At 47.6% G+C, this 23,832-nt stretch overlaps 1 protein-coding gene across 13 annotated transcripts in view; it reads left to right on the top strand.

Annotated features, from left to right (window-relative positions):
• pcdh15b (protocadherin-related 15b) overlaps positions 1-23,832 on the top strand; it is a 1,980,039-nt gene that overhangs the window by 1,454,139 nt on the left and 502,068 nt on the right. For all 13 annotated transcript variants that reach the window (XM_038773429.1, XM_038773427.1, XM_038773426.1 and 10 more), the window contains one exon: positions 10,412-10,544. In XM_038773429.1, the coding sequence (XP_038629357.1) occupies positions 10,412-10,544 (133 nt within the window). The remainder of the gene's footprint in view (positions 1-10,411; positions 10,545-23,832) is intronic.

Below are 23,832 nucleotides of genomic sequence, written 5' to 3'. Positions count from 1 at the left end.
CATGCAGAGGGGGAGACGGGGAGAGAGAGAGAGAGAGGGTGCGGAGTAGGTGTGAGAGAGAGGGGTTGCGGAGAGGGCAGGAGTGACATAATTTACATAGGGAAAGGAAGGGGGGGGAATTAAAAAGCACTTATTGTTGTCCTGTTTTATGAAGCTAAAGAACAATATGGGCGGGATTCCCCGACATCCCCACCGGGTTGGAGAATCCCCAGGGGGCGGTGCAAATCCCGCCATGTCACCCCAACACTGGCTGCCATATTCTGCGGTGCCGTTTTTCGGGCGGGGTGGGATTTACGCCACACTGGTCGGGGGTCGTTGGCAGCCCCCCCCCCCCGGCATTTTCAATGGGCCGAGTGGCCGTCCGTTTTTGGCCAGTCCCGCTGGCGTGGGTTAATTACACATGGTCCCACACGGCGGGACCTGGTAGTTAAGTTGGCGGGGGGGGGGGGGGGGGGTCCTTGGTGGGGGGGGGTGCACGGGGGGGATGTGACCTAGGGGGTCCCTACGGTGGCCTGGCCCACAATCGGGGCCCACCTCTCTGCGGGTGGGCATGTTCTGCCGGCCCCTGTAGGGCTCTGTCATGGCCAGCGTAGAAGAGAACCCCCCCGCGCATGCGCCAAAAAATGCCGGCCGGTCTGCGCATGCGCGGAACCATGCCATCGGTTAAGATCATGTGCGAGATCACACCAGCCCTTCAGGCGCATGCGCAAACTCGCATCGTCCCTTCGGCGCCGGCTAGAATGGCGCCAACCTCTCCGGCGTCCCCCCAGCCCCCGAGACAGGTGTGAGTTCCTCACCTTGGGGCCCGTTCAGGCCAGAGTCTTTGGCGCCAGTTTTCCCGCCGGCGTGGGGACCTAGTCCCCGGAAGGGAGAATTCCGCTGTATGAGCGGCAGGGTGCTTCAGTGGTTAGCACTGCTGCCTCACAGTTCCAGGGACCTGGCTTCAATTCAATCCTTGGGTGATTGTCTGTGTGGAGTTTGTACATTCTTCCCATGTCTGCGTGGGTTTCCTCTGGGTCTCCAGTTTCCTCCCACAGTCCAGAGATGTGCAGGTTTGGTGGATTGGCAATGCTAAATTAGCCCATAGTGTCCAAAAGTTTAGGTTGGGGTAACTGGATTACAGGGATAAGGTGGGGTGTAAGCTTGGTAAGGTACTCATTCGGAGGGTTGATGCAGACCCGATGGGCCGAATGGCCTCCTTCTGCACTGTAGGGATTCTATTTCTAAATCTGGCAACTCCCAGGCTCGGAGTTCTCATTCACCCTCACCAATCAGACTACAATGCCTGCAAATGAGTGTGTGAACACCATGAGCCTGGGAGTGAGCCGGACAGATGCACTGTTACCCTATTACACTCTAATACTTATCTGTATTTATTACCCCTTTATTTCCTCAGTACGATGCTTCTTTTCACATCTTATTTTTATTTTGAAATTCCTGTTTAATGCTGTGCCAAATTATGGGTGTGATCTGACGCCATGTTGCACCTGAAAGACGGTGCGGACGGTAGATGCTGGGATCTACTCGGCTAGCCACGGCTTGTAAGAAGTCGCGATCTGAATCCCGGCCATTTTGCAAATCTGCATATTAGAGATCAGGTACGGAATTCTCCGCTGCCCACGCGGCATGGGAGAATTGCGTGAGGGCCCCCCGACATTTTTCACGCCCCCCGCGATTTCCCCCCCCCCCCCCCCCCGGCTCGCAAGAATCGCCGCTCACCGTTTTTCACGGCGAACGGTGATCCTCCGACCCCGATGGGCCAAGCGGCTGGCCGTTCACGACCGTTTCACGATGGCGGCAAACACACCTGGTCGCTACAGTCGTGAAATGGGCGCCAGATGCCCGTTTGGGGCTTCTATGGGGCCGTTTGGGGCAAGAGCACCACGACTGTGCTCGGGAGGGGACAGGCCCGCGATCGGTGCCCACCGATCGTCGGGCTGGCGTCCAAATCGGACGCACTATTTCCTCTCCGCTGCCCCGCAAGATCAAGCCGCCACGTCTTGCGGGGCGGCTGAGGGGAAAGACGGCCACCGCGCATGCGCGGGTTCATGCCGTCAGCATCATGACGTCAGCCGCGCATGCGCGGGTTGGAGCCGGCAAACCTGCGCATGCACGGCTGACGTCATTAGGCGCGCCGGCAGCATCATTTTTGGCGCGACGCCCCCGCGGCCGAGAGTTACGGAGTGCCACTCCTAGCCCCGCCGGGAGGGTAGAATAGGGGGCGAGAAGCGGCCTCCGAGGCCGTCGTGAAACTCGGCCGAGTATACGACGGCCCTCCCGATTTTTCCCGAGAGGGGAGAATTCCGCCCCAGGGCTCAATTCAACCAAATGGGAACAAAGTCTCATAGTGAACACATTTAGCCACGTGTTTTCCAGCTCTAATAGCACCAAGAAACACAAGGCTATTCAACGCGACTTGCATTGTATAAGGGGCCTCAATAGGGAACTTGTGACTGAGGCTGCCCTTAGCCCCATTTTGTATACTGAGCAGCTCCACTCGCCGGTACTCACCAGTGTAGTGAGAGATCGGGACACTAATTATAAATGGCATCCCAATCTCCAAGGCCCCTAGGCAATCCCCAACCACCCCCATCTCCCCTCCCAACCCACACGCACTATGGGAGGGTCCTTGGCTCCCCTGCACCCCTCAACATCCTCGCAGGGCACCCCCGGCCCAATCGCACATGCGCAACAAATGCCAGCTTGGCACCTTGGCAGTGCCAACCTTGCATACTGGCGGTGCCCAGTCTAGCAGGCAATGTTACCTGGACACCTTGGCAGTTCAAGGATGGCACTGCCAGGTGCCTAAGGAAGCTCACAGGTGCTTGCACCCAGGCAGGGTGCCATCCTGGCACTTCTGGTAACATCTGGGCATCTTGCCAGACTAGCAGTGCTAAGGAGCTGGATTCTCCGAGCCCCCGCCGGAACGGAGAATCGCCGGGGGCTGGCGTGAATCCTGCACCCGCCAGCCGGAGATATTTGGCGGGGGCGGGAATCGCGCCGCGCTGGTCGGCGGGCCCCCCCCACCGGCGATTTTCCAGCCCGCGATGGGCCGAAGTCCCGCTGCTGTCATGTCGGTCCTGCCGGCGTGAATTAAACAAGGTATTTACCGGTGGGACCAGGCCGCGCCGGTGGGCTCCGGGGTCCTGGGGGGAGCGCGCGGCGATCTGGCCCTGGGGGGTGCCTCCACGGTGGCCTGGCCCGCGATCGGGTCCCACCGATCCTCGGGTGGGCCTGTGCCGTGGGGGCACTCTTTTCCTTTCGCATCGGGCATCAGCCTCCGCGATGGCTGACGCAGAGGCGACACCTCCCTGCGTATGCGCGGGGATGCCGTCAGCAGCCGCTGACGCTCCCACGCATGCGTGGACTTCCGCCGGCCGGCGAAGTCCCTTCGGCCCCGGCTGGTATGGCGCCAAAGGCCTTCTCCGCCGGCCAGCGGCGCACCAACCACCCCTGAACGGGCCTAACCCCTAAAGGTGAGGGCTTGGCCCCTAAAGGTGCGGAGGATTCCGCACCTTTGGGGCGGCCCGGCGCCGGAGTGGTTCACGACACTCCCTCCCGCCGATTAGGGGAGAATCCAGCCCACTGTTTCAGGCTGACATTTTTCCTGCTGTAGGGATCATGCCTGGGAGTACCCTATGCTGGTGCTTTGGGGTGAGGAAGGTCCCAATTACCCACTTATGGGTGAGTTGGGGCTTTGAGTGGGGTTTGGGGGTCACCTTGGAGGGGTCTAAAGATCGGGACGCCATTTGAAAATTGAGCTCCTTTGTGCAGAAAATGGGACTAACTACCGCCTCAGCCGGGCAGTCCCCGATGAGGCCCTAAATAGAACTACGAAGCTGGGAAACACCTGGCTAAATACGTTCACTATGGGACTCTGTTCCTATTTGGTTAGATGATGCCTTATATCTTTCTGAAATTTGCTTATCGGCCGGTTTTGTGAGAGCATTTTGAAGTATGGCCCCTCCATGAGGAAAGGTTGAACAAGCCTGATATAGACTACAGATTTTCATGAAGCATAGATTTAAAGTGAATAGTTGAAGGCTTAGAGGGGAGATGAGGAAATAAAATTTCACTCTGAGCATTGTAGGGTTCTGGAACTCACTTCCTGAAAGGGCAGTAGAGGCTGCAACCCTCAACCCATTTTAAAGGTGTCTGGCTTTATGCTGGAAGTGCCATAACCTGCGCATGGACCAAATGCTGGAAAGTAGGATTAGATTAGGCTGGTCAGTTCATTTTCTGGCGAGTGCAGACACGATGGGCCAAGTGAAATCTTTCTGTTAATCTATGACTCGAATAGGAGTCATTCAAAATAAAATAGTTGAATTAGTTGCGCACATAGTTGTAAAGGGATATGATATAGTTGGGATTCCGGAGACATAGCTCCAAGTGACCAAGGATGGGAAATGAACATTGAGTTTTTCAGTTTTTAGAAAGGACAGATGGAAAGGATAAAGTGGTGGAGTTACACTGTTTATTAAAGACATTGATACAATGTTGAGGAAAGATATTAGTACAGATGATGTGAAATCTATCCAGTTAAGAAACATCAAGGGGCAAAAAATATTCGTAGGAGTGGTAGACAGACCACCAAACTACAGTGGTAATGTTGGAAAAAGCATTTGACAGGAATTCAGAGATGCATGTGATAAAGGAACATCTGTGAATATGGGTGACTTTAATCTGCATACAGATTGGATGACTCAAATTAGTCACAGTACAATAGAGGAGGAATTTCTGGAATATATATGGGATGGTTTTCTGGACCAGTATGTTGAGAAACCAACAATGGAAAAGGCCATCTTCAACTGGGTGTTGTGCAATGAGAAAGGATTAGATGGCAATCTAGTTGTGAGAGAACTCTCGGAGTTGAAGGTACAATTCTTTATCAAGGTGAATAGTCAGGTAGTTGATTCTAAGACCAGGGTCCTGAACCTCAATAAAGGCAACTATGCTGGTATGAGGCATGAGCTGGCTATGATGGACTGGGGAACATTACGGAAAGGATGGACAGTGGTCAGGAAATGGCATGCATTCAAGGAACTGATAGATGGACTCAAAAAGTTGTTTATTCCTATTTGCCGCAAGAGTAGAAAGGGAACTGTGATCAAACTATGGCTCACAAGGGAAACTAGGGACAGTAGTAAATTTCAAGATGTGGCATACAAATTTGCAAGAAAAAGCAATTCACCTGAGGATTGGGAACAGTTTAAAATTTAGCAAAGGCACCCAATGGATTGATTAAGAAGGATAAAATACAATTGAAAAGTAAACTAGCGGGGAATATAAAAACTGACTGTAAAGGTTTCTATAAGTATGTGAAGAGAAAAAGATTGATTCAAAACTAATGTAATCCCCTTACAGTCAGAAACAGAAGAATTCCTAACAGGGAACAAAGAAATGGCTGAGGAACTAAATTTGTGCTTTGCTTCTGTTTTCACAAACAAAGACATGAGTAATGTATCGGAAGCTCTGAGAAGCACAATTTTTAGTGAGGCGCTGAAGGAAATTAGTAGTAGTAAAGAAATGGGGCGGGCTTCTCTGATCCTGAGGCTACGTATTGACGGCGTTGGAAACGCCGTTGCGTTTCTCAATGGCGTCAACACGGGCCCATGATCAGCAATTCGGCCAGCATGACGCTGGAGCGGTTCATGCTGCTCCAGCTGCTGATCCGGCCGTGGAATGGGCGCTGGGGGATGCGTGCATACATAGTGGGTCCGGCGTGAACCCGCGCATGTGCAGTCCCACCGGCGCGATTTCCGCGCATGTGCGGTGTCACCTTTGTCTGCGTCGACCCCGACCCAACATGGCGCAGGAGTACAGGCGCCAGCACGGAAGAAAGGAAGCTGGGAGATAGAGAGGCCAACTCGCCGATCGGTGGGTCCCGATCCCGGGCCAGGCCACATCCCTGGGGTCAGATCCTCCCTCGCCTCCAATTGGCCACAACCCAACCCTTCAACACTGAGTTCCCGCCGGCTCAGAGCAGGTGTGGAAGGCGCCGGTGGGACTCGACGTTTCCATGACGGCTGAGAATCAGCGGGCCGGCCGCATAGAACGGTCCGCGACTGGTGCAGCGCCAACCACGCCTGTCGCCAATGGCGGCGTCGGGGCAGCGTGGCACGATTCGCGCCAGTCGCGGGGATTCTCCGGCCCGGCCCCGGGCTGAGAGAATTCCGCCCATAGTTTTGGGGAAATTAATGAGATTGAGGGGTGTCAAATCTCCAGAATCTGAAAATCTTTGCTCCAGATTTCTGAAGGAAATGTCCCTAGAATAGTAGATCCATTGGAGGTCATTTTCCAAAATTCTTTGGACTTTGGAATGGTTCCTATAGATTGAAGAGTAGCGAATGTAACCCTGCTATTCAAAAAGGGAGGTAGAGAGAAAACGGGAAACTATAGACCAGTGAGCCTAACTTTGGTAGTCGGGAAGTTGCTGGAGTCCATTATCAAGAATTTTGTAGCACAGTATTTAGAAAGCAGTGGTGTAATCAGACAAAGTCAGCATGGATTTACAAAAGGAAAAAAATCATGCTGGACAATCAGTTAGAATTCTTTGAAGATTCTTTGAACCTACTGGTGGAGTTGATCTGAGGGAACTGGTGAATCTGGTTTAGTTGGACTTTCAGAAGGTTTTCAACAAGGTCTCACATAGCAGATTACTGCGTAAAGTTAAAGCACATGGGATTACTGTTAGTGTCTTGAGATGGATAAAAAGCTGGTTAGCAGACCGGAAGCAAAAAGATGGAATAAATTGGTCTTCTTCCTAGGACTCCAACTGTTCACATAATATATTAATGATGTGGACGAGAGAACTAAATGTATACAAAATTGGGTGGAAGGGGGAGCTGTGAGGAGGATGCAAAGATGCTTCAATTTGATTCAGACAGGTTGAGTGAGAGGGCACTGGATGCAATGGATAAATGTGAGGTTATCCGCTTTGGTAGAAAAAATAGGAAGGCAGGCTATTATTTGAATGAGTGCAAATTGAGAGAGGTGGATACTCAGTGAGACCTTGGTGTCCTCGTGCATCAGTCACTGAAAGTAAGCGCGCAGGTACAGCAGGCAGTAAAGAAGGCAAATGGTATGTTTTCTTTCATAGCGGGAGGATGTGAGCATAGGAATAGAGATGTTTTACTGCAATTGTATAGGGCATTGGTGAGGCCACACCTGGAGTATTGTGTGCAGATTTGATATCCTTATCTGAGAGAAGGATGTTCTTGCTATGTAGGTGTGTGCAGCAAAGGTTTACCAGGCTGATTCCTGGGGTTGCTGGACTATCATATGAAGCGAGACTAAATTGGTTAGGATTATATTCTTTGGAGTTTAGAAGAGTGAGAGGAGATCATCGAAATTTAGAAAATTCTAACAGGATTAGACAGGGTAGATTCAGAAAGAATGTTCTCAATGGTGGACGGGTCCAGAACTAGGGCTCATAATTTAAGGATAAGGGGTAAACCTTTCAGGACTGAAGTGAGGAGAAATTTCTTCACCCAGAGAGTAGTGAATGTGTGGAAATTGTTACCACAGAAAGTAGTTGAGGCCAAAATCTGGTATAATTTCAAGAAGGAATTAGATACAGCTCTTGGGGCTAAAGGGACCAAGGGATATTGGGGGGAGGGGGGGGGGGGGGATCAGGGTATTGAACTTGATGATCAGCCATGATCATAATCAATGGCGGAGCAGGCTCAAAGGGCCGAATGGCCTCCTCCTGCTTCTCTTTTCTAGTTTCTGTGTTTCAATACCCTTTACAGCTGGAGCAAGACTTCCCTATGTTTATACTTCATCCACCTGACGATCAATGTCAAAATTCTATTCTCCTTCCTAAGTAATAAGTGAATATCTAATTATGCCTGTAGGCTAACTTTTTGTAAGTCATGTAGGATGATACCCGGATCCCTCTGTAACTACAGTATTCTGTCATCTCTCACCATTTAAATAATGTCCAGTATCTTCCAGTTTCTGGATGGAAATGATGCATTTGCACTGACTCTCTGTTTTCTGTCAGTTAGCCAATCTCTTGACCACACTAATATATCATTTCAGCATTATGAAACCTTGTATTCAGCAGTAAGCTTTTGTGTGTCACTTTATACTTGGAAATCCAAATACATCTACTGATTCACCCTTTATCCACCTTGCTTGCTGCAGGCCAATAATTTGGAAAACTTGATTTCCTTTTCATAAAATCATGTTGATTCTGCTTGATAGTGATACCATTTTTCTCAATGACTTGCTGCTACTTACCTAATCATCAATTCCAAAACATTGCCATTGATAGATGGTAGGCAGACTGGCCTACAATCGTTGCTTTCGGTCTCCCTCCTTTCTTCAATATGGCATTACACTTAGGCGGTTTTCCAGTCTGCTGAAATCTCTCCAGATCGAGGGACCTTTCGGTGATCACAACCAGTGCATCCACTATCCCTGCAGACATTTATTTTTGATCCTGGATGTTGGCTATCGGGTCCACGTGATTCCTAATGCCTTTTGTTCCATCAGTTCGCCAAGCACTTTTTTGTCATGATATTGATTGTTTTAAGTTCCACTCTCCCGCCTGCCGCCTTGAATTTTATCAATTAGTGGACTGCTTTGAGTTTTTCTCCAATGAAGACGGATACCAGAGATTTTCTCAAAGCTCTGTCATTGATTAATTCCTCATGTCTCGAGCTACTCTGTTCCTTTTTTAAAAATATATGCAAAAGCTCTTGCTCTATGTTTTTATATTTCCTACTGGTTTATCATAGAATCATCATAGAATTCATATAGTGCTGAAGGAGGCCAATCGGCCCATCGAGTCTGCACTGACCCTCCGAAGGAGTACCTCTGCCAGGTCTGCACCCTCATCATATCCTCGTAACCCTACCTAGCCTTTTGGACACTAAGGGGCAATTTAGCATGGCCAATCCACCTAGCCTGCACATCTTTGGACAACTGTCATAATCTACTTTCACTCTTTTTTTTGCCATTCTTTGTTCGGTTTTCAAAGTTTTCCCAGTTTCTGGCCACCCATTTACCTTTGCTTTTCTTTCAATTTTATACCATCCTGAATTTCCTGGGTGAGTCACATGGTTCATCCTTCTCACTAGCACTGCTGTCTCACAGCGCCAGGAACCCATGTTCGATAATGACCTTGGGTGACTATCTTTGTGGACCTCGCACATTCTCCCTTTGTCTACATGGGTTCCTCCGGGTGCTCTGATTTTCTCCCACAGTCCAAAAATGTGCAGGTTAGGTGGTTTTACCGTGCTAAATCGCCCCTTAGGGTGGGGTTGCTGGAATAGGTCAGAGGATTGGGCCTAGGTAGGGTGGTCTTTCGAAGTGTTGGTGCAGACTCAATGGGCCAAATGTCCTCCTTCTCTACTGTCTCGTTGGGATTCTATGATATGAAGTCTTTCTTTTTAGTGGAATAAATCTTTGTTGAGGGTTATGAAATGCCTCCTTAAATGCCTGACACATGTACTACACCATATCACTCATCTTGTCCAATGCAATGTACCATATCTTTGACCACAGACAATGTCCCGTTGTGAAAATCTCCAGTCAATAAGCTTCTGGGTGCCTCCTCAATCATAAGTTTGGTGTGGGATGAAGTATGAAAATAAAAATAAAATTTAGAATGGAAAGGTGATAAATGTTTGGATTATTTTAACAAGCAAGCACTTCAAGCTTAGTTGCAGTATATGCAGCTGTTTCGATTTTGCACTAGCATTAAACTTGTAAAACGTCAATCAGAAGTGAAACCCTGAACTGACTCCAGGGAGTCTTGTTCCATTGCCAAGTCGGGCTCGGCCTCTGGATTTGAGGCTGCGTTTGGATTATAAATGTAATATAAGCACAACATGAAACCTCTGACACTATGGTATGCACACATCGTTAAGTCATTGATGCAGTTAATATACAGAAGAAGGAGCTTTGATGACCAAATGATCATTTCTTCGATTTTCATTATATTTCTTGTCAACACAGTCATTTTTTGAGAGGACTGTACTACAAGTTAATGTACAGGTCCACTTTATAGGCATTTTCTGTAACTGAATTATTGATTCCTATCCCAAACACTCCAATCCCAAATAATCAAAGCAGTTTTGATGCAACCTCAATGCAAAGTTTTATTTTGCTTTGTTTTACCAAGGTCTGCCTCTGAAGTGTTCTTTTGTCATTATGGAAATGTTGAATTACAAATGCTTTTTGGAGAGTGCTGAATGTGTTAATGTGACATTCTTGGTGTGCTTTTGAATGGAAGCATTACTCTGTTTCAAATCCAATTTGACGCCTGTGGCAAAGAGATGGCAAAGTCATGTCAGGTCAACATATTAATTGTTAAGCTGCTCTCGTTAACAATGATATCCAACTGTATATTTGAAATATATTCCATGTATTCATTTCGATACTGCAATTCTATTATTTGCAGAAGCTCTATTACCACAGTCTATATTGAGGTTCTTCCTCCAAACAATCAGAGCCCTCCAAGGTTTCCACAAATGCTATACAATGTTGAAGTGAGTGAAGCAATGCGAACAGGGGCAACTTTACTAAACTTGAGGGTAAATACAAGTTTCTAAGCTACTTATTTTGTCTCGTGTTTGCTATCACTGTTTAAAACAATGAACCCATTGTTGTATCATTCTAACTCCGCCATTGACATAAACTTGTAACTGCATAAAAGCTTTTTATATAGGAAAAACATGAAAAGTTAATTAAAGTCTGATTTCTGGCAATGTTTCTGCCATTAAATTATAAATCGTAGATTTTCACATGCCATATATGCTGAAATGGAACATTTTTATCATAGCAAGGCTGAGAAATAAACCAAGTGAATTTAATTACAGGTTACAACGGTTGGGATTCTCCAGTCCACTGGCGACATTTCCCAGTGTGGTGTGCCCACGCCGGCAACTGGATCCTCAGTTCCAGCAGCCGGCCAATGGGATTTCCCATTGTGCCCCCCCCCCCCCACTCCATCGGGAAACCTGCAGGCGTGGGTGCGCTGCTAGTGGAGTGGGGGATCCTACCGACAGATAATGAATATTTTCATTATTATTATTATGCTTTTAGTCAACATATGTTCTGGTATACAAAATAATTTTTTTTCTTGCTTCGCACATTCCCTTATTCCCAGATGGGAATAGAGGGATCTGGACCCTGGATGTGCAGAAGGTTTTAGTTTAGACAAACATCATGTTCGGCGCTGGCTTGAAGGGATGAAGGGCCTGTTCCTGTACTGCACTGTTCTTTGTGTATCATATTTTGGATGCTTTATTTAGAAATTGAAATAACTCTCCAGTTTAACGACATTGACAGTCATATATTATGGCTTATTTATTTGTCATCAGTCAAGATTAAATGTTTTTCTTCATTACCCATTTGAGCATGGGAAAGCAGATACTTAGAAATGCATCTTACAGTTATGTAATTGATAAGCTTTCAATTTCCTTGTTCACTCAGACTGAAACCAGTGGTGTATAATATATGTGTCTTATTGATCTTTTCCTGTGCTTCACAGTACACCATAAATATTGCTTACTTTCAAGTCAAGAACGTCACTACATATACCTCTCTTCTTCTCATTGCCACTGAAAGGTTTGGGCCACAACTTCTGATGGAGTGGCAATTGAGTTGGATTGCCACTCTATTCGAAAATTGCCACTCTAGCCGATCCTATTTTGCCCAACGTTCAGTCTCAGGCCAGGCAGGATCTGGACAGTGCAATGTGTTCCCAGGGCCTAGCATTGAGAGTTGTTGAGGTGCAGTAAGCTACGCCCAGTCAAGTCTAAAGGTATTTGACAAGTATAAGAGTACTTAATGTTATTTTATTTTTTTGGTTCGTGGAACAATAATCGGATTGTGGCTTTAAGCAGAAGACTAAAGGTTGAAACAACCTGCTTGTCAGGACACTGACAGGTTTTGTTTTCAGCCAGACTCCTCATCACTGAGTGGATCTTAGGAACCGGGTTGGAGGGAGTTGGATCGACTGGTTGGCTGACAACTGGTGGGTTGGCCAGGCCCAGTGTTCTGCCTGACAATGGTCAGTGATCGGTTTCTGCGTTATACTTTCTGAAAGAATTGGGCAGAAAAATTTATACCTTGGAAGTGAAAGGAATGCTCTCACTCTCTCCTGCTTGCTGAAGTGAAAGAACTGCTTTTTGTTCTGAAAGCAGTGAGTGCCTGGCATCTCCTTTGCTGTGAACCTGGACTGATGCTGAGTCTGAGGGGAAGATAGACAACCTTGCCAAAGAAAACCATCTCAAGCTTAGAAGCCATCTCAGTGCATCAAAGATCTTTGTCCTTTTATTTTTATGAATATTTTCTTTCACTTACCACCAACCTTTCCCCTCTGTGATGTTTGTCGATGTGTGTGTGTACGTGTAGATAGTGGGGATAGTTAGGAAGGGAGAGTTCAGAAAGGGGTATTAGATAATCAGTTACATGTTATGTCTGTTTAATTATAATACTGCACATAAGAAAAGGTTACTTGTGTTAAAGTTAAAAACCTGGTGGCTGCAGTTTATTGGGCTCAGCCAAAGACCACGGGTATTAAATAAAATCTAATTTTATCTGTGTTGCGACTCCGTGTCAAGTGGGGATGGAATTGACCGAGCACTAGTCCAGGGTGACATGACAAACCAGGAAGAAGGAACGTGTATAGGTTTTGAGAGGGTGAATGGCCATGCCAGCTAGGGTCTGGGAAAAGATCAGGTCGGGTCTGGTGGTGGGGGAGGTCGGGTTGGGTCAAATCTAGAGAGGAGGTTGGGGAGGCCATGGACATTGGCACTGGGCACTGAGAAGGGGTGGGTGGGAAGGTCAGAAATTGAGCATGTCGGTGGGAGTGGAGGGGTGGGGGGGGCATGTATATGTAGGTTGGAAGCTGGTCTTTCTGGGAGTGAATTGGTCAGGAGTCATGTCTTGGTGTGGGGGATTGGACATAAGGAGTCGGGGCATGGGGTCGGGCGGTAGTCAGACCTTGGGGGGGGGGGGTGTGAAGGTCGGGAGTCAGATGTTGGGGAGGCATGGGGTTAAGAGTCCAATTGGGGCAGATAGTCGTGATCTGGGGGGAGTACATTGGTGGTTTGGGGGTGTGGGGGAGTCGGTGTAGGTCTGTACCGTAGTTACTCAGACTCTAGAAGTTGCTTTAATTCCTCTAACGTTTTCTGGGTAACTATTGCTGTAAGAACTCGGTCATTGCAAATCTTGTATTCTTTGGACTCTCTATTTGCTTTCACCATTCCACCATGCAGCGTAGAACCTTCACGTTCACACTTCTGCATCTTATCCCGGAGTGTTCTTATCTTCTTTCCCATGCTGTCTCTGCCTCTCTTTATGATTAAAATCTTCCTTAAATTTATCCTTTTGACAGTGGTTTGTTTCAGCTTCTGGTCTGGTTGTGTCAGCATCCTTATTCCGCCAATATTTTTCCAGATGCGGTAAACAATCTGATAATGACCAGATGATCTGTTCATTTTTGTGGTGTTAATAAATAATGGTCAGGCCGCCCGGGATAACTACCCTCCTCTTCGTTGAAATAGTGCCAGGGGATCTTATACAGCAACCTGAACAGACCTTGGTTTTATGTCTCATCTGAAAGACGGCACCTCCGACTGTGCAGTGCTCCCTCAATACTGCACTGGAGTGTCAGCATTTATTATTGTGTGCTTAACCTCTGGAGTAGGACTTACCCCAGAACCTTGGGCGGAATTATCCGCAACGGCCGAGGCTGTTGTGAAAGCCGGAGTGTTTCACAACGGCGTCGGAGGCCACACCGCGTCCCCTATTCCCCCCCCTCCCCCGGGGCTAGGAGCGGGGTTGCAGGGAACTCAGCCGCCGGGAATGACACGGCCGGCGGCGCCTACTGACGTCACCACGCATGCGCAGGTTGGCCAGCGCCAACCCGCGCATACGCAGTTGCCGTCTTCCCCTCCGCTGCCCTGCAAGACGTGGCGGCTTGATCTTGCGGGGCGGCGGAGGGGAAAGAGCGAGTCTCTTGGAGACGCCAGCCTGACGATCGGTGGGCACCGATCGCGGACCAGTCCCCTCCCGAGCACGGCCGTGGTGCTCGCTCCCCTGTCCGCCCCCCACAGGCCCCAAACTCACCTTTTGCGATATGTTCACGCCGGCAGCGACCAGGTGTGGTTGCCGCTGGCGTGAACAGGTTGGGAACGGCAGGCCGCTTGGCCCATCCAGGCCGGAGAATCACAGGTCGCCGTGAAAAACGGCGACCCGCGATTCTCCGAGCGCCGTGTAGCAAAACGCGACACACCATTTTAGGGGGTGGGTGGGAGAATCGCGGGGGATGCCAGAGCAGCCCTCCCACGATTCTCCCACCCGGCCTGGGCAGCAGAGAATCGCGCCCCTTGTGTTCCAGAGGAGAGAATGATACTGGACCACCCGACATGTGTCATCCCCCCTAAACATTCTCCTCCGTCCTGCTGAAAAATGTTCCTTTCCTCTTGGAACACAGCAGTGAAACTGCAAAATTTACTGTAAATATTTTTGCACTCCACATGAACTATAGATCCACAAATTTGAACTTGCTTCATATCCAATTCTATGGCCTGGATTTTCCAGTCAGTGATGAATGAATCACACCAGCCATTCATTACACTTTACACACTTTGGTCCAAGGACATTTTATGGTCTTTTGGTCTGAAGAGGAAGCAGTGAACCTCTAAGGGTTCTACAATTTGTGTAAGTTACTGCCTATCTCCTGAACCAATCAAATTGAATAATTATTTTTGAGCATTGCAGAGTCAGAATCAGGGCCGGAGTATCACCGCACGTTGGGGGTCCCAACAACTTCCAAGCACATGGCGGCAGACAGAAGGACCATGGGGGACATTTTACTGGTACTAGCGATTATGAAGCTGCTGCTGGGACCACAATCCAATTAAGAAGGATTGACAGCTTCTCCAAGCTGCTGGCCCAATCACAAGGCCAACAGTTCACCACCCTTGATTGGTAGCACTGTCAGTCGGGGTGGCTGTTGCTGACACTTTAATATGAGGGAGAGGGCATTTCCATGTTGAGGCACCCTCAAAGGGTCATTGAGCGACTCATACATGTGCCAGAGCTATGTAGGAAGACCCCAGCGATTGGAAGGGTGAACCCTTCAGCAACGGCACTGGAGCCACAAGAGTGGTAATAATTGCCATTGTGAGCCGGTGAAAAGGGCGGGAGGGGGGGGGTAGTTGTGGTCCTGGTGCTATGGGCGGTCCTGAAAGGGATGTGGCATTGGGAGTGTGCCTCGATGCAGCTAGAAGATTCACCATGGGACAAAGGGCTGTTCTGAGGCTCGTAAATTCTGAAGCCTGGTAAAATAACCATCAACAGACCTATTAATTAGCCCCCTGCCTCCAGTCAGGGAAGTTGAGCCACTACTGTTTCCACCTTTGGTACCTCTCAGGCGGTGGGTACATGTCTGCCTTCCTTCCCAAAATCCTACCTGTAATAATCCACAGGAGGCAGGAGTCCCGTCACCACACCAATATTTATTGCCAATAACTAGATACAAGAGCAGCTCCAAAACAGTGCTGCTAGCATTCCAGTCAACTTAAGACTGCTCACAAAGCCTACACAGGTGATTATATGGGCCCCCTCTATGAGCTATCATTGAGGGAGCTCATACTCCAATTGGCTAACCAATAATGCTAATTGGAGGTCATTACACCCCTCCCTCCCAAGGTCCGAGGAATTCCTGCCAGCTGGCATTCCTCTGAGCTTCTTCCTGCTCCTCATGTCCGGGTCTGTCACCTCTGTGTCGTCCGCCGGGTCATTCTCCGACGTGGGCGGGCTGTACGTTATAGGTGCCCGTCTTCTTCTTGACGACCTCCTTGGAAGTTGTTCTTCCTCCTCCTCGGGGAGAGGTGTCGCGGCGGCCTCGTCGAACGTGTCCATCTCCGACTCTGACGACTGGGTGACGGGGTCTGGAGAAATTGCTCGGGGCTGGGGTGTGGGTATCTTTTCCGTCTGGGCTATCCCAGCTTGAGGCGGTCCTGCTTCGCCTGCCTCCAGGTGTGGTTCCGCTGCCCTTATTTGGTCTAGGTGTTTCTTCAGCACCTTACCTCCTATCGAAACTTTATAGGATATGGGCCCTGTTTGGGACTCTACTGTGCCTTTGACCCACGTTGGTCCATTCCCATAATTCTTGACCCAAACCGGTACCCCCACCTGGAAATGTCTCTGCTGCCGACTATTATCATGCCCCCTGCATTGGGCCTCCTGTTGTTTCTCCACTTTCCCCGTTAAATTTGGGAAAAGGAGACTCCGCCTCATTCGCAGCCGCCTTCCCATTTAGAGTTCAGCTGGCGGTATGCCCACTGTGGAATCTGGTGTGGTCCTGTAATCAAACAGCCAACAGGAGAGCTTTGTGTCCATTGACGCTGCCGGCTGCTTCTTGAGACCCGCTTTTAGTGTCTGGACCACTCTCTCTGCCAGGCCGTTGGACGCTGGATGGTAAGGGGCCGTCTTGATGTGGCGGACTCAGTTTTCTTTTAGGAATTTTCCAAATTCCCCACTTGTGAATGCCGTCTGCTATGTCTGTGTCCAAACCTGGCCACCAAACGTAGCTTCGAGCTAGCATCTTCATTTTAGACACCCCTGAGTGTCCGTGATGTGACTCAGTTAAGATTGTCCGACGGCCCTGAGCTGGGATTATTACCCGGGCTCCCCATAATAGGATACCGTCTTCAACAGTTATTTGGTCCCTTCTGCTCCAGTATGGGTGCATCTGGGGCTCCACTGGTCTTTCCAGTTCCCCTGTTAGCAGTAAATGCTTAATCTTGGCTAAAACTGGGTCTTTTTGCATCCACAACCGAATGTGTTGTGCGTCTACTGGTAGGGTGTCCAAAAAATTTAGAGTCATTACTGTCTCCTCTACTTTCGGTATTAGCGGCGGGGTGTCCGGGAAGGGAAGTCTGCTCAAAACATCTGCATTTGATACTCGCGTTCCCGGTCTGTGCTCCAGAACGTATCTATACGCTGCCAGTAGCAACGGCCAGCGTTGGATTCTAGCTGATGCGATCGGGGGTATTGACTGGTCTTCTTTTAATAACCCTAATAACGGCTTATGGTCCGTCACTATGGTGAATTTCCACCCGTACAGATACTGGTGAAATTTTTTACTGCAAATATCACCGCCAGTCCTTCCTTCTCGATTTGGGCGTACTTCCTCTCAGCCATCGCCAAGGTCCTCGAAGCATAGGCTATTGGCCGTTCTTCCCCATTCCTTCCTCTATGGGCTAAGACGGCTCTTACCCCGTAAGGGGATGCATCACAAGTGACCACCAACTCCTTCCTTGGGTCATAATGCTCTAGGACATTTTCGGATGACAGCTGTTTCTTAATGTCCCTAAATGCTCGGTTTTGGCGGGCGGATCATTTCCATTCTTGCCCCTTTTTTAGTAGCTGGTGGAGGGGTTCTAGGATGGACGCCCTATTTTCAATAAATATGCCATAATAGGTTACCAACCCTAGAAATGATCGTAGCTCCTGGACCGTGGTGTGAGCTGGGGCTTCTTTTATTGCCCTTACTCTGTCTTCCAATGGGTGTAAGCCTGACTCGTCTACTTTATATCCCAGGTACGTCACTTGTGGGGCCAGAAAAACACATTTTTCTCTTTTAAGCTGTATGCCTGCCTTTGTGAAATGCCTGAGCACTTCCTCCAGGTTCCTTAAGTGTTCCCTGTTTGTCCTACCCGTGATTAAGACATTGTCCAAATAAATCGCCACCTGCGGTAGTCCCTGCAGAATATTTTCCATCGTACGATGGAATATAGCACAGGCTGATGACACTCCGAAAGGTAGCCTCGTATAACGAAAAAGGCCCTTCAGGGTGTTGATCGTAGCGAACTTCTGGGAGTCCTTGTCCAGTTTTAACTGCAGGTAGGCGTAGTTCATGTCTAGTTTCGTGAACAAAAGCCCACCTGCCAATTTGGCATATAGGTCGTCTATTTTCGGGATCGGGTATTTGTCCAGCAGTGCGTATTTGTTTACTCGACTCAACTGCCCGCTTCCATTCTGGAAAATTTTCATCCAATTTTCATGAAATCCCCATAGAGACGTATCGAGCCATCTGGCTTCAAAATTGGTACCACCGGCGCTGCCCATTCCGAGAACTGTACTGGTCTGATAATGCCGTCGTGCCGTAACCTTTCTATTTCGACCTCTACCTTCATCCTTAACGCGAAAGATACCGCCCTGGCCTTACAAAATTTCGGAAGGACTTCTGGGTCCACGTGCAAAGTTGCTTTGGCGCCTATGATTTCCCCCAAACCTTTTTGGAAGACCTCCGGGTATTTTTGGAGTACTCCACTCAACTGCCCGCTTCCATTCTGGAAAATTTTCATCCAATCTAATTTTAGGTCTTTCAGCCAGTTCCGTCCAATTAAGCTCGGTCCAGAGCCCTCTACTATCGTCAACGGTAATCTGAGCAATTGTTTCTCATATTCCACTGGTACATGAGTTGTGCCTAGAACTTCCAGGGGTTCCCCCGTGTAGGTTTTAAGTTTCGTCGATGTTTTTGTTAGCTTAGTGGCTGGAGTCCATTTTTGATTTTTAAAAATGCTACCACTCCCATTACTGATACGGCCGCCCCGGTGTCTATTTCCATTATTGTCGGCCGACCATTCACACGTGGGGTAATCTTAATAGGTTCTGCTTTCTTCATCGCAATATTATATAATTGTTCCCCTTCGGAGGAGATGGGGCGTCTAGATTGTATACTTCCCTGCATCCCCACCTGCTATTCCTCTTTTGCCACCTCCTTCTAGGGTTTCTGTCGTTGTTACCCCACTCTGTCTGGTGCCAAAAACAGTCCTTCTCTGTTGGGGGAGCCTCAGTCGGTACTTCCCTCTGTCTCCAGTTAGTCCTAGCAGACTTGGGGGCAGTTCTGGAGTTTTCCTTTTTCCCTCTATTCCTCAGGCTTTTCCTGAGAGCGGCTATCTGGTAGCAGGACCCGTTGTGGTAGTCCCTCTCACAGGTATCTACCTCCATTGGCGTGCCCTGTAGTTCCTGCACCCCACTTGCTGCCTTTTCTAGGGACAGTGCGAGCTGTAACGCCTGCCTGCAGTCTAGCTCCGTTTCCGCCAACAGGCGTTTCTGTATTGTGAGGTCATTTATGCCACACACTAACCGGTCCCAAAGCATTTCATTTAGCGTCGGGCCGAACTCACATTTTTCCGCAGCCTTCACAGGCGGGTCAAAAAATTTGTGACCGACTCCCTGTCTTCCCGCTTCGCTGTATCGAATCTGTACCTATGCAAAATGAGGGGTGGTTTTGGGTTGTAGTGCTCTTTCACCAATTCCGTTAATTCTTGGAAAGAATTTGTGTCCGGCGCATCGGGATAAGTTAGACTACGCATAATGGCGAAAGCTGAGGGTCCGCACGCCCCGTCTCCTTTCATCCGTAATTATATAATTGGCCTGGAAGAAGTAACACATTCTCTCCACATACTGGGACCAGTCCTCAATAGTCGGGTCGAATGCATCAAACCTCCCAAAAAACGGCATTTTTGAAATAGCAAGGCTTACCTTCCGAGTGTGGCAGCTGGTCTCCGCAAAGTTCTTTATTTACCTCGTCGCCACTGTAATAATCCACAGGAGGCATGAGTCCTGTCACCACACCAATATTTATTGCCAATAACTAGATACAAGAGCAGCTCCAAAACAGTGCTGCTAGCATTCCAGTCAACTTAAGACTACTCACAAAGCCTACACAGGTGCTTATACGGGCCCCCTCAATGAGCTATCATTGAGGGAGCTCATACTCCAATTGGCCAACAAATAATGCTAATTGGAGGTCATTACACTACCCCTCCATTTTACCTCTCTTCCACTTACCAAACTGTCTCCAAAGGGCAGACAAGGAGGTGCACGTTAGAATATTTATTTCAATGCATAATTATGTAACATAAAGCAGAATAAAGTGAGGAAAACTGATGGAAAAAATAAAACAAGAAAGAAGTTTTAAAAAATTGCTTTCAATTGTTTAAATTCTCCGACGATAATTACAAGCTGAAGAATTCAACTCTGTTCTTGTGAACTTTCTCAGCAGAGTCTAGTGGGTAAGTGCTGCATGTTCTCACCATTCCATCTGTTTCAATGCTGAGAGCCTTGGATATATACCATATCTTTCTATAGGAGCAGGGAACCTCAGAAGCAAATTACTAATTTCTGTGTTTTGATGTACATACGGAGTCACCACAATGATTTTTGCAGCAAAATCTAGGCCAGACTGTTCAGCATTTGGTAAATAGTTAAAAACTTTCAGTTCTACAGAATGATCATATCTGGGGGAATGAGTTTCAAGGTACAAGGTCATAAGTTGTACTTACCTTTCAGTCCTTCCATGAGCAGATTCTCCAGTGGCCTAGCCCACGTGATTCCCGGTGGTGTGCCGTCGCTAGCACTGTGATTCTATCTTCCCGCCATTTGTCAATGGGATTTCCCATTGAATCCACCCCACACCGCCGGTAAACCCGCAGGCGGAGGTGCGCTGCAGGCAAGAAAAGTGAATCGCAATGACCGGAGAATTCCGGCAAACCGTAAAGATTCTGTGCCACCCGCCTTACAAAGTTAACGGGAACCTTTTATCGCGAAGGTTTCAGGTAATAACAAGGACCATGTTGGCATCGATATCTCTTTACCTCTTTCAAATCATCACAGCTTGAAACATAATTTTTAAAGTCAAAGTCTGAAAAATGAAATATGGATTATTTCCCTCTCTCTCTTATCTATCTCTCTCCCTCTCTACATAACTCTGTCTGTCTTTGGAACTCTTGTTGCTCTTTCTCTTTATCTGCCTACCACTCCATCTCTGCCTCTCCCTGGCTCGCTCTCTTTCGCTCTCTCTAACAGTTCCTGTCTCTGTCGCTGGCTCTCTCTCTCTCCTTCAATCTCTTCCTCTGTCTCTCTCTTGGATTCAGCCCTTGTCCTTGCGGACAAATTTTGAACAAAAATTTTTCATTCTCCTTCGAAAACTTTATCTGTGTTATTCCATTTAAGTCAATTTGCACTGATTAATTTTAGAGGTATTAGCTATTCTTTGAGAAGTATTTTTTCTTTGTCAATTCAGAAAAGACCAAATGTCTGTTGAAATGGTTAATGTTTCCTGCAGAATCTAAGGGGCGGAGAACTTTGCGTGATGCCATTTACGTCTTTTCACGCAATCTAAAAACTTATTCATATTTCAATTACTCTTATTTGTAAAGTTACTTTCTTTTAAACTGATATAGTGTGAACTGAACAACTTTGGAACATTTTGGGAAGCTTGGGAACATTTGCAAGAGGAAATATGAATGTTTTGCCAATAGTTTAAAACAATTCGAGTACGCATTTTGTTGTCCTTCATAAGAACCACTTGTTATCATAATAAGGCCAGTACAACATTCCAAGCAGTAGTCAGTTAACATCATCTGATCTACTAAATTTCGTTCAAAAGCAATGTTAAAATCCAGTCATTATTGCCAGCATGCTTCTAAATCGGTAACTTATTAACTGCACTTCTATAATTTCCTTATTGTGGATCGTTTAATCAACACCTTTTAGTCAATTATCATGTCTTCCGTAGAGAAGGGTTGTTCGATATTTACGGCTTGCGTCTGTGACCGAGTGCGTGTCGCTAAGGGGGATACGTTAGCAGGAGTTTCATTGGTAATGGGATCAGAAGTGAGAGTCAGGACTTAGGACAGTGGAATTGCAAGATCGGGGAGCGCAAAATGAGGGTGGGGTCCAGGGTTCAAATTCTCCTCATCTTCCGTATCGCTTGAATATGGGAACATCGGCATGCCAGAGCAACTGGGAGGATCCTCCTTTCCTATAATCTTACGAGCTAGCCCTATTTGTCTGGTGAGAGGAGGTTTCTTATTGCCAGATTGCTTTTTATCATTTTGACCAAAGCTCACATTACAATTTTAAAGTCTCCCAATTTTTCAATTTACCGTTCACACACTCATTAATATCTCTTTTGCGGGCTTTATCTCTCCAACTCATTGTGATTGTTCGTTGCGTTAAGTGGACTGTTTTTTTCACTGTAAAATTAAACAATTTGAAACCGGCATTTTGTTTTCCAGATTGCTTTTTTTTTCTGCATCAATGCTATTGTCAAAGTTCCAAGATCCCTGTGTAACCTAGTGGCCAGATATCGTTACCTAATTTATTGTTTAAAGCAGCGCTACAGCCAATCTTCGAATATTACGTTCTTGAGATGGGGTTTCTAAACACATGAAAAATAGAGGGGAGTTGCCGCTAGTTTTATCTAAAGTTTGTCCCATAATGTCAGTAAAAATGTGCCCCCGGCAAAAAAAACGCTCAAACAAAATTTCTGGTACCAAATCAAATTGGAGGGTCCTTGACCCCAAAAAATTACTGACAGGGTCCCTGACCCGAAAAAATTATTGACAGGGTCCCTGACCCCAAAACTTATTGACAGGGTCCCTGACCCCAAAACTTAATCAAAGGGTCCCTGACCCAAATTTATTGACAGCCTGTATAAATCTGATGCGGATGAAAAACGAGATCAACAAGGTCCCTGACCTGCGGCTAATTACACAAAAAAAATGTACTCACAGTCAAATTTAGATTCGAGAACCGTCACCTGTTTAGTTACTTCCGTCAGGGATGAGGGGTCGCAGCACAGATCCGAGAGAGAGAGAGACCAAGGTCAATCTTACCTTGTGCCGGCGTCTGTCTCTTTACTCCGGTCATGGCTTTGATCACTTTTTCTCAGTCCCTCATGGAAGCTCACTCAGGATATTGGATTTTTTCTCGCAGCGCCAAATGTTGTATTTTATATTTTCCCCGCGTCTTGACTGTGATAGAGAAATTCAAACAGCATTCATTAGGTAAGCAAAACTGAACTTTATTTCCGAATTTGAACTGACTGCTAGCAGTAAATGGCTGATACTTGGAGTCGGAAAGCAGTCAATTACAAACTGCTGAGTCCGTCCCAAGTCTGCGATATTACAGGAAAAGAAGGCGATTCTTATACATTATAGGATCAAGATAACATGAATACAGCTTGGTCAGGAATTTGATTGAAAGTAAAACATAAGTAATAATCGTTACAATGGCGTCACCTTGCTGACCTTTAAGGGACTGGAGTCTCATATCATTTTCTTGTCTTTGTTTTAAGAACTGGACAAACCTGTTTACATACAGGCAGAGACAGTTGTTCAGCTTGTTATTTATTGAGACAGCTTCTCGGTTGATGACGAACATTTTGTATTTTGTATCTGTGTCTTAGGTTAAATTCAATTGTACCAAGAAGACTTGACTAGTTTTCCCATCATGCCATTATTTGCTTCACACAATACCGCAAATCAAAGGCTTTAATAAACAGAGAACAGGGCAGCATCCAAGAGAAGTATGCTCGCAAAATGGAGTCTCATCTTAAATACTGTTTCCAGGGGGCGTAGCCAGAGGTTCTCCAAGGGGGCGTCTCCAAGGGTTCCAAGCCTCTTAAAGGGGCAAGGTATTAAAGGTAAATACCAATCATCACATTCCCCCCCTGTTTAATAAAAACACATAGTCCGTCTGGGGTGAAGTGTTTTAAATTATAAGTTCAGTCTTTGTGGTGGTCTGATAGTCCGTGCTGACTTTCGCTGCTCCGGTGGTGGCGCCGTGGATGCGGTTGGTTCCGATGGTGGTCTATCCGGGAGCACGGTTGACTGAGCCTTTGCCCGCCTTGGAGAGGGGGTGGTATCAGGAGTGATTAGGGTGGTCGGTGCCGGTGCCGGCTGGGGGGCAGGGGGCGCTATGAGGGGGGCGCTGTCGAAGTCGGCGGTCGGTGCGGGGCCGGGAGCGTCGGTAGAAGGGGGGGGTCGGTGGGGAAAAAGTCGGGAT

Source organism: Scyliorhinus canicula, chromosome 16, assembly GCF_902713615.1.
Source record: "Scyliorhinus canicula chromosome 16, sScyCan1.1, whole genome shotgun sequence".
NCBI classification, from domain to species: domain Eukaryota; kingdom Metazoa; phylum Chordata; class Chondrichthyes; order Carcharhiniformes; family Scyliorhinidae; genus Scyliorhinus; species Scyliorhinus canicula.
Note: the sequence above shows the minus strand (reverse complement) of the source record. Positions and strands in the feature narration are given on the sequence as shown.